The 14,241-nt window shown below is 42.7% G+C and overlaps 1 protein-coding gene across 1 annotated transcript in view; it reads left to right on the top strand.

The window, feature by feature from the left end:
* The first annotated feature begins 1,533 nt into the window (after positions 1-1,533).
* LOC137361876 (prominin-1-A-like) overlaps positions 1,534-14,241 on the top strand; it is a 92,605-nt gene continuing 79,897 nt past the window's right edge. The window contains exons 1-5 of the mRNA XM_068026477.1: positions 1,534-1,576; positions 1,668-1,784; positions 2,475-2,692; positions 8,649-8,723; positions 12,508-12,571. Coding sequence (XP_067882578.1) covers positions 1,534-1,576; positions 1,668-1,784; positions 2,475-2,692; positions 8,649-8,723; positions 12,508-12,571 — 517 coding nt within the window. The remainder of the gene's footprint in view (positions 1,577-1,667; positions 1,785-2,474; positions 2,693-8,648; positions 8,724-12,507; positions 12,572-14,241) is intronic.

Below are 14,241 nucleotides of genomic sequence, written 5' to 3'. Positions count from 1 at the left end.
TGGAGAAGGAGGCAGAGAGGAGATCATATCCACGCTGCGCAACTGAAGGGAGTGAGAAGGACCATACTGTGAGACTTTGCTTCACTGAAAAGGAACTTCTCCACCCAACATGGACTCTCTCTCCACCCCACCCCCCCCCCCCCCCCCCCCCCGGGCCCCATTCTCCAATCTTGAATCCACATCAAAGTCCCCAATATCAGTCAATAAAGACCAACACCTTTTTCCAGCGATACATCACTGCCTCTCACTGGCAGAGATTGCAGATGACTTTGAAGGAAACCCTGAAACAGGTCTTGAGGATCTGGCTTCAGACTGCACTATCTCGGCATGGGTGGCAGCAGTCTGGGTTGGCTGGCTGACTGGCAACAACAAGGACACTTTGGAGTGGCAGTGGTGGGAGCATCAGTGCTGTCGTCTTTAGGGAGGACAGCAGATCCAGGCTGCAACAGCTATTGCCATGGGGCAGGACCTCAACAATCCTAGTAATCCGTTGGAGGACAGATAGCTGAACAAATGCGATGCCCTGCAAGCCCCTCTGAGCACTGAGATCCACACCCATGATGGCAGCAGTTTGAGCCTGCATGGCAGTAACCATAGATCTCGTGGCCTCCATCTGAGTTTTTACTGCAAAGTGAGACATTGGGAGGCCTCCACCTGTGCTGCAGTGAAAGCTAAGACCAGCCAACAGGCACTTTGTTGATCTGGCAGTGCAGCCATGGAGTTGCACACCACTTCCATGATGGAAAGTCTGGGTTCTAAGTTCTGTGTGAAGCCCTGTGCCATGTTGTAGATGGAATCCTCCATGTTCCTTGCCAGTGAGTGGAGGCTGTTTTCCTATAGTCCACCTCAATGTGATCCTCATTGGAGTCTCCTGCAGCAGAATTCGTCTGCGACCTCGCCTTCTAGGGAGTTTGCACATGACCCCAGACTGGCTGCAGCCCATTTGTGCCTGGTGACTCACCACTTGCTGATCCTGACTCTACAGTAGCCTCAAATTTGCATGATGCCAGAATCTGAGCTGGTGGCTGCGAGTGTCAGATCAAGTGACTGTGCCGCTTCTTCACTGTTGTGAGGTTGCTTTTCCTCTTCTTCATGGTTCTTTGGAGGTTGATCATGCTTCAGTTCTTGGCTATCTGAAAGCACAAAAGCAAAAGGGGAGGGGTGAGGAACGTAGGCGTTCCATTGTCACATCATCTACAGTTTCCATTTAATGATACCTTTTAGGATGAGGGTGGGGAGTGAGTAGAGAAGGTACATAAAGTAACAGTTTACAATCATCCTCGATGGCTTTGGCAGCATCGGGTGCCACTGGCTCTGTGACATCTGTCCCAGTCATCTGTTTTACCATCTTCTTGAGGGTGCAGAGGGGATGTAGGCATGCTGATCCTCCAGCTCCTCTGGCTTTCCCTCCTCTTGTAGACCACCCTCTCTCAGTCACTGAAGTTCTGCCCTCAATACGTGTCACTGTGCTTGGGTGATGTGCCTGCCATAGCTGAATAGCTGTAGGTCCGTGGAGGCTGGAGAGGTGTGCGCATGGCTGACATGATTGGAAGATGTGTACGGATGTGCAAGGAGGGTAGATGAGGGTAAATTTAACCTGTGTAGAAGATACTGCTGCCACTTAGTCACGAAGAGGGGCATTACAACAACAACTTGCATTTATATAGCACCTTTAAAGAGTAAAACATATCAAGGTGCTTCACAGGAGTGTTATCAAACAAAATTTGACACCAAACCATGTAAGGAGATATTGGAGATAGAAGACCAAAAGCTTGGTTACAGGGGTAAGTTTTAAGGAACGGTTTAAAGAAGGAGGCAGCTAAAGAGGCGGAGGCTTTCCAGAGCTTCGGCCTAGACGGCTGAAGGCACGGTTGCAAATTGTCGAATAATTAAAATCAGAGATGCGTAAGAGATCAAAATTAGAGGAGTGTCGAAATCTCAGACCATTGTAGCCTGGAGACGATTACAGAGACGGGGAAGGTTGAAGCCATGAAAGGATTTGAAAATGAGGATGAGACTCTTAAAATCGAGGCATTGCTGGAGTGGGAGCCAATGTAGGCCAACGAGTGCAAGGGTGATGAGTGAACAGGACTTGGTATGAGTTAGGATATAGGTAGCCGAGTTTTTCAAAGAGTTCCAGTTTATGGAGGGTGGAAAATGGGAGACAAGTCAGAAGAGTATTAGACTAGTCAAGACTAGAGGTTAAGCTAGGCATAGATGAAGGTTTCAGTAGCAGATGAGCTGGGGCAATGTTAGTGTCTAGTCTTGCAACTATGTTCATTTTATACAGTACAAAAAGATACTTTAAATGTTTCATAACTTCAAGTAGAAACTAAACATTATTTTCTATCCGAGAAGGACTTGCAGAATGCAAAGTTGAAATATGGTGGGTTCTGTCCAGCCAGCTGACATCCAAAGTAAACTTTATACTGTATAGTAAATAGGATAATTTTTGATTAACCCTCTATCTGCAGTTATCGTAGAAACCAAGGAAGTTTTAGAGAACGTGACAACCTCACGTCAAACTTTAGACAACACAACCAGCAAACTTCAAGCAAACTTGACTGATGTACGAACAAATCTCAATAACACATTGAATGATGCAGCTTGCAGAGTACCTGAAACTGTTGCATATTGTGATGACATAAGGAATTCACTGGACTCTCTCAATATAAATGCAAACTTTAGCCAGGTAAGACATGCTTTGTTTAAGTCCACTTTCTCTCCTCATCCTTCCCCCACCCAATAACATGTTCAGGTTATAGTTTATAGCTTAAATTTCTCCTTGCCCACTCCCTTTCCCCCCCCCCCGCCACTACTATTTAAGAGATTACAATAGTGCTTCTCATAGATTGTTCATTTACCAACTGAGCATAAGCAAAACAACTCATCAAAAATTCAAAAATGAGGACTCCTGGAAATTTTTAAATAAATGTTGCTAAAAATTAATTTTTTCTGCCCTTTATCCCATTACCAATCTGCAAATATTGTTCATGGAGGTAAAACAATATGTTAACAGTCTGAATTAGTTAAATTAGAAGGTAGCACCTGCAGCCTTTGTTACTGTAAACATAATTGTATGTGTCGCTGTTGACTTTATAACACTTCCCATCTAAATCTAGATTGCAATTAAATTACAGTTCACAAAACTCAGTACTGTTTTAAAATTATTTTTTATGTATGCATTACAAAAATATTCAGAACTGTGTATTCTTAAACAGAAATGAGATCTGCTCAATTCCTTTCTCCTTCGCATTTTACTTGCTAAGTTTTCCAATTGTTAAGCAATCATTTGGGTCATAATGGCACTTGCTGCTGACCTTGAAGAAAGCTGCCCACAAAGATCTAGCCAATCACATTGAAGAATTCTCACAGTTGTTCTGGACTGGTGGTAAGAAGGGGTGTGGGTGGTTCCCACTGTTCACCTCCCAACTGACCGCAATTGTGTTTTGCTTAAAATGATGAGTTAGCCCCTGAGTGTTTTACTTGCCAAATAAACAGACAAATTACATGTTTTCTTGTAGGTTTAAAGCAGAGGGTTAGCTATTTATTGGACTATATTCCCCAAAATGTTTGCAATGCCACTCATGCACGCGTGCACTCTTGTATGCACTCTCGCATGCACTCTCGAGAAGATAGATAGAAGGTATGGGTAAGAGTTCAAGGTGTGGTAGATGTTCGTGGTTTACAGTAAACCAGTTGAATCTTCTAAGTCTCTTTTAACGGTGTAGGCCTGGGTTTTGTCGTCTTGAACTTCTTGAGGTGTTGTAGATTTCTTTTGGTTAAGATTTCAGTTCTCTGCTGCACCAACTTGGAGCTGGCCTCATCCATGCTTCTTGCAGTGGCAGGAATCTGTCTGGCAGGCCAGCCAAAGCAACCAGCAACACAGTGTATGTGCACATCAGCAATCTCCTGTACGCTGCCTCATTGAGGTCCTCATCTGAGTCTTCTGCTAAAGAACTTGTCTGCAACCTTGCCCTTCAGTGAGTTGGCAAGTGAGCTATCCTTTCCCCTTGGCCTGGTTGCAGTTCACTTGTGCCCGGATGACTCACTCAGTACAGATCCCAACTCTACATTTGCCTTCAAGGTATGTGCAGAGGTTGGGGCTTCTTCGTTAGTGCTGTGCTATTGCTCTCTCTCTTCCTCCTTGGGTTGCTGTGGCTGGCCAGGCAATAGTCCTTGGATGTCTGAAAGCAGGAAATCAGAAGGGGAAGGTTGGTATGAGAGAAGCAAGGTGGGGTGGGAAGCAAGAGGCCCATTGTCACACTATCAGCTTGCTCATCATGCCAGATAGCAAGATTAGAGTGTGCTGGAGTTGAGAAGAGGCATAAGGCAGGAATATGCCATCATTCTCAATGTTCTCAGTGATGCCGGATGTCACGGGTTGTATCGCAGCCAGCCCAATAATGCTGAGAGCCATCTCCTCCATAGGCTCAGGAGATGCAGGTGTCCTTGTCCCCTGCCTGTTCTACCCTGCTCCCTTCTATTGTGTGCCATCTTGTCCTGCAAAAGGGAGAGGGCAGAATGTCAGTAATGGTATAGCATTGTGTTTGGGTGATGTGCATGCCATAGCTGAAGTTATGTGGAGGCAGCAAGAAGTAGGTATGAAACTGGTAGCATTGGCAGGTGTGTGAAGGTGAGGTGGAGTTGTGATGAAACATAGGTATAATAGGCTTAATTAGGTCGAATTTAGATATAGCTAATACATTATACCTTTTAGAATTAAAGATTGAATAAATGGTCAGTTTTCAAGACTCACTGAAATTCCCCTTTAAGAAGAAGGCTTATGTTAGGATGAGACGTGAAGGCTCAGTTAGGGCGCTTGAGAGTTACAAGCTAGCCAGGAAGGATCTAAAGGGAGAACTAAGAAGAGCAAGGAGAGGACACGAGAAGTCATTGGCAGATAGGATCAAGGAAAACCCTAAGGCTTTCTATAGATATATCAGGAATAAAAGAATGACTAGAGTTAGATTAGGGCCAATCAAGGATAGTAGTGGGAAGTTGTGTGTGGAATCAGAGGAGATAGGGGAAGCGTTAAATGAATATTTTTCGTCAGTATTTATAGTAGAGAAAGAAAATGTTGTCGAGGAGAATACTGAGATTCAGGCTACTAGGCTAGATGGGATTGAGGTTCACAAGGAGGAGGTGTTAGCAATTTTGGAAAGTGTGAAAATAGATAAGTCCCCTGGGCCAGATGGGATTTATCCTAGGATTCTCTGGGAAGCCAGGGAGGAGATTGCAGAGCCTTTGTCCTTGATCTTTCTGTCGTCATTGTCGACAGGAATAGTGCCGGAAGACTGGAGGATAGCAAATGTTGTCCCCTTGTTCAAAAAGGGGAGTGGAGACAGCCCTGGTAATTATAGACTTGTGAGCCTTACTTCGGTTGTGGGTAAAATGTTGGAAAAGGTTATAAGAGACCGGATTTATAATCATCTTGAAAAGAATAAGTTCATTAGCGATAGTCAGCACGGTTTTGTGAAGGGTAGGTCGTGCCTCACAAGCCTTATTGAGTTTTTCGAAAAGGTGACCAAACAGGTGGATGAGGGTAAAGCAGTGGATGTGGTGTATATGGATTTCAGTAAGGCGTTTGATAAGGTTCCCCACGGTAGGCTATTGCAGAAAATACGGAAGTATGGGGTTGAAGGTGATTTAGAGCTTTGGATCAGAAATTGGCTAGCTGAAAGAAGACAGAGGGTGGTGGTTGATGGCAAATGTTCATCCTGGAGTTTAGTTACTAGTGGTGTACCGCAAGGATCTGTTTTGGGGCCACTGCTGTTTGTCATTTTTATAAATGACCTGGAAGAGGGTGTAGAAGGGTGAGTTAGTAAATTTGCGGATGACACGAAGGTCGGTGGAGTTGTGGATAGTGCCGTAGGATGTTGTAGGGTACAGAGGGACATAGATAGACTGCAGAGCTGGGCTGAGAGATGGCAAATGGAGTTTAATGCGGAAAAGTGTGAGGTGATTCACTTTGGAAGGAGTAACAGGAATGCAGAGTACTGGGCTAATGGGAAGATTCTTGGTAGTGTAGATGAACAGAGAGATCTTGGTGTCCAGGTACATAAATCCCTGAAAGATGCTACCCAGGTTAATAGGGCTGTTAAGAAGGCATATGGTGTGTTAGCTTTTATTAGTAGGGGGATCGAGTTTCGGAGCCACGAGGTCATGCTGCAGCTGTACAAAACTCTGGTGAGACCACACCTGGAGTATTGCGTGCAGTTCTGGTCACCGCATTATAGGAAGGATGTGGAAGCTATGGAAAGGGTGCAGAGGAGATTTACTAGGATGTTGCCTGGTATGGAGGGAAGGTCTTACGAGGAAAGGCTGAGGGACTTGAGGTTGTTTTCGTTGGAGAGAAGGAGGAGGAGAGGTGACTTAATAGAGACATATAAGATAATCAGAGGGTTAGATAGGGTGGATAGTGGGAGTCTTTTTCCTCGGATGGTGATGGCAAACACGAGGGGACATAGCTTTAAGTTGAGGGGTGATAGAGATAGTACAGATGTTAGAGGTAGTTTCTTTACTCAGATAATAGTAGGGGCGTGGAACACCCTGCCTGCAACAGTAGTAGACTCGCCAACTTTAAGGGCATTTAAGTGGTCATTGGATAGACATATGGATGAAAATGGAATAGTGTAGGTCAGATGGTTTCACAGGTCGGCGCAACATCGAGGGCCGAAGGGCCTGTACTGCGCTGTAATGTTCTAATGTTCTAAAAAGTTGAAGTGTAGAATTAGCAGCAGAGCTGCTGCTTCTTGTTTAGGCTAGATCTTTCCACAGCCCCTGGCTGGACTGCCTTCTCTGTGATGTTGTTGTGATCTGTCCTCTCTCTCTCCAGAGGGTTACCGTTTAAAGGCCAAAATCCATCACAGAGTTTGTGTTAGTTGCCGCATGGCCTTCTCCCCTGGTCTGACCACACAATGGACCAGAATGTGGAATCCATGGCTATCTATTAATGTTTGATTGGATACTGTTCTGTTATGATTTGTCTACTTCACACCTTCTTTGTCTCAAAAGGAAACCATTCAATTTGAGAATGTCTCTTGATGTTTCCAGGATGGGTGTAGTCGACACCCCTTAGTCTGGAATGTATCCTTTTGTCTTTTCGAGATAGTGAGACAGTTTGAATATACAGGCCAGGTCATCGGACCGTCGTTGGCCATCTTGCAGCACATTCACTTTTCCTTTTTTTAAAAGTGGACCTTTTCAAAGAGTCTACATTGAATAAAGTTCTTATCCTAAAGGTAGGCATACGATATGTCATTACTGGGCGTGACACAGTCAACAAACCACAAAGTAAAAACCACTGATTATCCTTCACCGTTAAATCATTTTACAGACAGCAAAATAAAGATTGAGGCATGCATGTGGGATTAAGGTAGAAGCTGAAATATCAAACTTAAAAAAAAAATAAAAATCTATGGAATGTTCCTATAATGGAAACATTTGGCTTTCCACAAACATTAGCTTTTAAGGGCCAGAGAGATTGTTCATTAAGAATTATGAATTATGCAGTATGCCGTTTAAAAACGCAGTTTATACTTCATTCAATACAGTGTAACTTTTTCAACGGTTTTTACAGTGGGACTGATAGCTTAAAAGTGGAAGTTCACACAAATTCAAGTAATTTCTAAAGGTTTCCATCTGCGGGGTCTGCAGCAATGCACCCTTTGAAGGAGTGGGAAATCACTGACAGCAACTTTTGGATTTCAGTGTTTAACTGCCTATGTGGAAAAAAATCAGAAGCAGCTGTCAGTTTCACAGTTGTAATGATGGCACATTCTGACAGTTTCACTGTCATTACAACTGCAAAATCCAGGGGCTGAATTTTACCGACCACCCGACGTCAGGGGTCGTGATACTGGGGGGCCTGTAAAATGCTTCCGGGAGAAGCTCACCACGGGCCTCGATGCCAGGAAAGTCTGGTCCCAAATTGCTGGCGGCGGCGAAGCCATATGGCGGCCCCCCCTCTCCCACTGCTGCTTGCGAGGGGAGCAGAATTTCAATATGTTAATCAATGCAAATTAATGAATTGATGCCTTACCTGCTGCCGCCGGCCGTCCCGCTCCAATATTCCAGTCAGTTGACTGGACTCCCATGCCTTTGGATCTCCGTCTGGAGATCCGATGCAGGACACTGGTGGGGAGGTGGGAGGAGGCAAGTTTTCAAGATGGGGGGGAATGGAGTGGGGTAAAATGTTTTTGATTGGTCTAGGGGGTGGTAGGAAGAGGTAAAGTTCATAGTTTATTAACTTGGATGGGGGAAGGTCGGGATCGCAAGGTAAGTTTTTTTTTCTTGAGGTGGGAGCTGGTGAAGAGGGCAGGTAATAATGTTTAAGGCAGTTGGGGAGGCAGTGGGAGAGGGTCGCGATAGCTTTATTAACTTTTTACAATCAGGTTTCTTCAAAAATTTAAATTACAATGAAGGGCTGAAAGTCCTTTAAAACTGGCGTCTGTGCCTGCGCAATGGACAGGGACAGACCGCCCACTTCCTCCCACGTCTTCAGGGGAGCTGTCTGCCATGGCCATGTAAATGAGCCACCGCTTTTAATATCGTGGCGGCTCTACGGAGTAAAGCCTGTGTATACGGGCTGCTGTTTTATTTTACGGCCCAGGCCTTTTTGAGCCACCTGAAATTATGTTTTTCAGTTACAAGATGTTGACTCTGAACTCGCCAAAGTGAATGATGTGCTGAAAACTGACTTTGAAGGCTTGATTCAGAAGGTAAGCAATGCTTTTTTCACTTGGGACCTTTAAAATTCCAATTATGTTATGCTGTCACCTCTGGATTTCTACCGGGTATTGCTCTTAATGCTGTTACTTTTAACTAAATTCTGAAGGGTTGATTGTTACTACAGTATTGAAAATTGCATTCTACATGACAGATGCTGTGATTTATATGGTGCCAATGTTCGAGTAATATTTAAAGGACGAAAGATGAATTTTGTGTTCCAAAGACTCTGTATCATTTGGGTGTGTTTTCTTTGATTATAAAGACTGATAATCTCTTTAGATGACCTTCAATTTCTTTAAGGGAATTTGCTGCACGCGAACTTGGAAACGGCTGCGATTGACTAGGAAAAATTCTGTAAAACTATAGAGTGGTGGAGATGTTAAGGTCATGGTAGCGAGTCCAGGGTTAGTGAAGGACAGTTTAGGGGATGTTCAAATCTGCAGGTTTTTTAGTAGCTGCGTCTTGTGCGCTCAGAGAAGTATGGAATAGAGTTCCATCAAAAGCAGTTAATACTGTTATTTAACTACTTTATAAAAAAAAAGGCTGGATGAATTAAGAATGGAGCTGAGGCCAAATAATTTACACTAGTGGATTGTGACTAATGGCATGTGTAGAGTGTTGCTGGTTGGAGTTGAATAGTCAGGGTATTATAACACTTGATCAATGTCTTAACGTTCAATTTGTTTATCTCTCTGAGAGGCCATAAAAGAGCTGAGCCTGAACATCTTGTAGGTTTTCCTTGTGATCTATCACCTCCTTTGGATATTGTGAAAAACCTATAACAATAAATTATATATTGCTGAACAAAGAGACATGCTGTCGAAGCTTTTCGCCTTGCACTCATCAGAACAGGCACAAGAATGCCAAATTTCATAGGGAGCAACAATTTATACTGCATGATTGGTTGGTCTAGTCAAGGCGTTGCCATGGAGAATGGACCAGGGAACTATTCTCCCCCATGCTTTTATTTAATTCAAAAAAGGCACAATGTCTACACAGGACAGGTCCCTGCAAATGAACATGTGTAACTTCTAGCAAGCGCAAGTGATCCACATTGCAAGCCCAACTGACAATCTTAAATTGGTTGTTAGTGTAATTCTTGGTACACTCGATTGTTCTTTAAGTGCTGTCCAATTGCGGAATCGCATCTAATGTTAAACATTGTATTCTGAGTTTTGCAAGGTTTTGGCATTTAGAAATAAACTATTTCTGGTTCAGTACTTGGTTGTGTCCTGTTTGTTTAATATTTTTTGTATATGCTATGCATATATGTGATAAATATGCATGTCTGCTAATGTATAATCTGTATGCTGCTAGTGGATTTGATTTATGTTAATTTTAAAGCAGACGTGCACATTTGTTTTAATGGTAATAAGTGGAAAATAATGTTGCGTCTTACATTCTGGTTGCTCCATTTACATGAAAATTTAATCACAGTTAATGAGTGGAACTCTGATTTGAATAATTTCCAGAGCTCCCCCCCCATTTACATACAAGCCTCTTGCAGAATTCCCCCTTTCACACACCAGTCCCTTGGACACTCAGCATAGCGGCAGTGGCTGCTGTCAACCCACTTCCCCTGTGCTGCTCTGGTTAGGTTACCTGCCCTTTCACAGCTCCGAGGACTCTTGTCTTGGTGGCGCCAGCTTTTCAAAGTCGCAAAACTGAAAGCACGTGAGTGCTGCATGTCAACCAGAAAATTGAGAAACCTTTGTTGAATTTCAGTGAATTAGATTCAAATTTATTTAAAGCAGCATTTACAACATTTAAATGACAATGTTGATGCGTCGGAGCATCAGTATCGCCACAGTACTTCCCCGCCTCCAACGAAATTGGCACACTGTGGTATGGCGCCATGTTTCGTGGCTGACAGCTCCGTGGGGATTCTCCACCCCCCACGCCACCGAACCCACCTCCAACAAGAGAACAAAATGCAGCCCTAAGTGTCACACAAAATCCATATCATGCAACAATTATTAATTGAAGGATATCAAACAAATCTTCTATTCCTTTCCCCCTTTCTCTAACAAATACCCAGTCAAAAATTGGTTTGGGAGTTACCATGCATATTTGGGGTTTCAATAGAATGGCTAAGTTATCTTGCCTTGGACTGTCCCACATACCCCATCCCCCATCTGAATGATAGTTGATCGTTAGCGAGGCCACATCTGTTCACAGCAATATTGTGGTGCAACAGTGTTTCACAATCCTTCAGTCTGATTGGTTAAGGAGATGTTCAGTTGCTTGTCCTGTTCACTCATGTCCTAGATGCCCAGTTCCCTCACTGCAATGTTTTCAGCTCCCACTTTCACCAATTTCCCACACAAAAAAATGTAAAATCTTAAACGTGCAAGGGAAAATCTTAACTAATGGCAAATACTGTAGTTTCACTCCTTCAGAAAATTACTGTACAATACGTCTTGCATTCTTCACCACCATGTCTCTTTCTCATCTCTCTGCAAAGAGAGTTTATACCAGTACCTGAGATGGCAGTCAGGTAACCTGTGCTATCTGTTAGTGGCTGTACAAGAGTACCATACAGTGATCTAAACTGTCTTACCTCTGCTCAGCTTCAAGAAGTAACCTAGTTTAAAGCAGAACATATGGAAATTGTATTAAAACTTAGTGTTGTCTTGTGCTAGTACATCAATGCAGTATTTCACACCATTGAACAATTACAGTAAAGGTATATTTAAAAAAAAATAAAAACATCTGTGAGCTTCCATGCTCTTCAGGGTGAGAATGTATTGGCAGCTAATGTCAATATGAAGCACTTTCAGGTTAATAGTCGTACAGCTAGTTGCATGGAGAAATCTTCCCCATTCAAGCCCAACAAAATGCTCAGCAGACCACATCCTACAGAGCCAATGCGAATCTCATAATTTTCCACACCAGCCATCTGCTTTAATTTCTGCATTTAATTTGTGTATAAATTTGGTTTATGCTTAAACAATGAGTAAACAATGATCGGAGTGAGATAGCTAATTTATGCTAAGTCATGCCTAGCTTTGTGGTAGCCATTAGGAAATGATGTAAAACTGACAACATGTAGTTCATAAAATATATCCTTTGAGACTGAAAAGACATTCATTCATCAGTCAGAAGAGGATGACCCAGGTGAACTAATAATAATGAACTTAGTTGAATTATCATCATAGAATTATACAAGGCAGAAGGAGGTCATTCAGCCCATCATGCCTGTGCTGGCTTTTTGAAAGAGCTATTCAATTAGTCCCACTCACCTCTTTCCCTATAGCCTTGCAAATTTCTCCTTTTTCAGGAAAAATCCAATTCCCTTTTTAAAGTGTTTTTCATATTTATTCCTTCTTGGAATTTGTACTTCGCTGGCAAGACCAGCATTTATTGTCCATTCTTAATTGTCTTTGAGAAGGGATGCTGTGCTGCTGCCATGAACTGCTGTAGTCTTTCTAATGAGGGTACTGTCTCAGTGCTGTTAGGTAGGGGGTTCTAGCCATGGTGAAGGAATGACCGTTATATTTACAGATTAGATTGGTGTGTGACTTGGAAAACTCAGGTATGTCTTGTCCAAACTGGTTTTGAATCTGCTTCCACCAACCTTTCAAGTGGTGAATCCCAGATTGTAATGATTCATGGTTTTTTTTCTTTTCAGATTCTCCTTATTTCTCCACTGGATTTTTTGCCAATGATAAATTTTATCGTCATTATTTTTGCTGGAGCTACTGAGGATAAAATAAAAAAAAATCTGTTTGCACTGTTGGTTCATATGTTAATAATCTACTTCTATAATTTTAGGGACATTCAGCATTTAACAATACTCCAGAAGTGCTTCAGAATGAAACCAAATCCTTTACATCAGGTACAGCTATAGAAAAATCCTCTGTGTTTTTGATTTTGTGCATAAATTTCTTTTTCTTAAATAAACAATAGCTTAACTGTTAGCTTGCTGAAAGAGAAATGTGTGCATGCAGAAGAGTGCGAAGTTTTAGAATTGTTTTTCAATTCATTTATACTGAACCTTTTTTCTGGTGTGTTTCTCTTGTTTACAACAACATCTTCTCAATTTTGCAGCACTTCCTTGTAAGTTTAAGCAAAATCTAAGCACAGTATGTAAATACAATAACATAGTGTGCCTTTTTGTGTGTTTTTCCTGTAATGCACCAGAGTTTTCTAATCTCAGCAATCTATTTGCAGAAGCTACAATAATTCTTTTTTATGTTCTGAAAAACTGAATTTCTACTGAATTTAAAATGTTAGTCACTGTCCATTTGTGATGGCAAACTAATCCCTATACTCTGTATAAAGCTCTTTCACTGGGCTGAATTTTTACAGCTTCAAAAACAGCACAGTGCAGGCGCAAGATGTGCACTGGGGAGCCGTTGCGATATTTTTGCGTGGTGGCTCATTAACATGGAGGGGGTGGAATGCCCGCCCCCGATTATGTAGAGGAGGTAGGCGCTCCGTCCATGGCAACAGCGCCCGGTGCCCAGTGCCATCGCGCAGGCGTGGCGCCATTTTTAAAGGGCTTAAAGTCCTTCAGTTAGATTTAAATTTTTAAAGGTCATGTCTCCAAAAAATAAGATTTATAATTTAAATATGACTTTGAATCCCCTTTTCCACCCCGCAATGAGTACTCAATATATAAATTGCCCCCTCCCCCCAAAATAAACTTTTATTCCGATCCCGAACTTTATTAACGTTGAGCCTCATGGGAGAGACTAGAACTAGGGGACGCAGTTTAAGAAATAAGGGGTTGTCCATTTAAGATGGAGATGAGGAGAAATTTTTTCTCTGATGGTTGAGTCTTTGAAACACTCTTCCCTAGAGAGCGGTGGAGGCAGGATCATTGAATATTTTTAAGGCAGAGGTAGATTAGTTCTTGACTAATGAGAGTCAAAGTTTGTCGGGGGTAGACAAGAAAGTGGAGTCGAAGCCACAATTAGATCAGCCATGATCTTATTAAATGGCGCAGCAGACTCAAAGGGGCCAAATGGCCTACTCCTGCTCCTAATTCCTATGTTCGTATGACCAATTCCATAGAAGCCTTACATAAATGCTCACTGGCATTGTCTCATTGTGTTGGTAATGTATTAGCTTGTGTTTACTATGCACTTTTGCTGTTATGGAGTCATAGAGTCGTACAGCATAGAAACAGGCCCTTCGGCCCACCGCGTCCATGCCGACCATAATGCCTATCTATACTAATCCCACCTGCCTGCATTACTTCCATATGCCTCTGTGCCTTTCTCATTCAAGTACCTGTCCAGATGCCTCTTAAATGTTGCTGCTGTTACTGCCTCCACCATCTCTTCTGGCAGCTCATTCCAGATACCCACTATTCTCTGAGAAAAATTTACCCCTTTGATCCCCTTTAAGCCTCCTCCCTCTCACTTTAAATCTATGCTCTCTAGTTTTAGTCACCCATACCATGGGAAACAGACTCTGGTTATCTACCCTATCTATGCCTCTCATAATTTTATATACCTCTATCATGTCCCCTCTCAGTCTCCTTCGCTCCAGGGAAAACAG

Source organism: Heterodontus francisci, unplaced genomic scaffold (genome assembly GCF_036365525.1).
Source record: "Heterodontus francisci isolate sHetFra1 unplaced genomic scaffold, sHetFra1.hap1 HAP1_SCAFFOLD_927, whole genome shotgun sequence".
Taxonomy (NCBI): Eukaryota; Metazoa; Chordata; class Chondrichthyes; order Heterodontiformes; family Heterodontidae; genus Heterodontus; species Heterodontus francisci.
The sequence above is the reverse complement of the archived record's forward strand: the minus strand, read 5'-3'. Positions and strand labels throughout refer to the sequence as shown.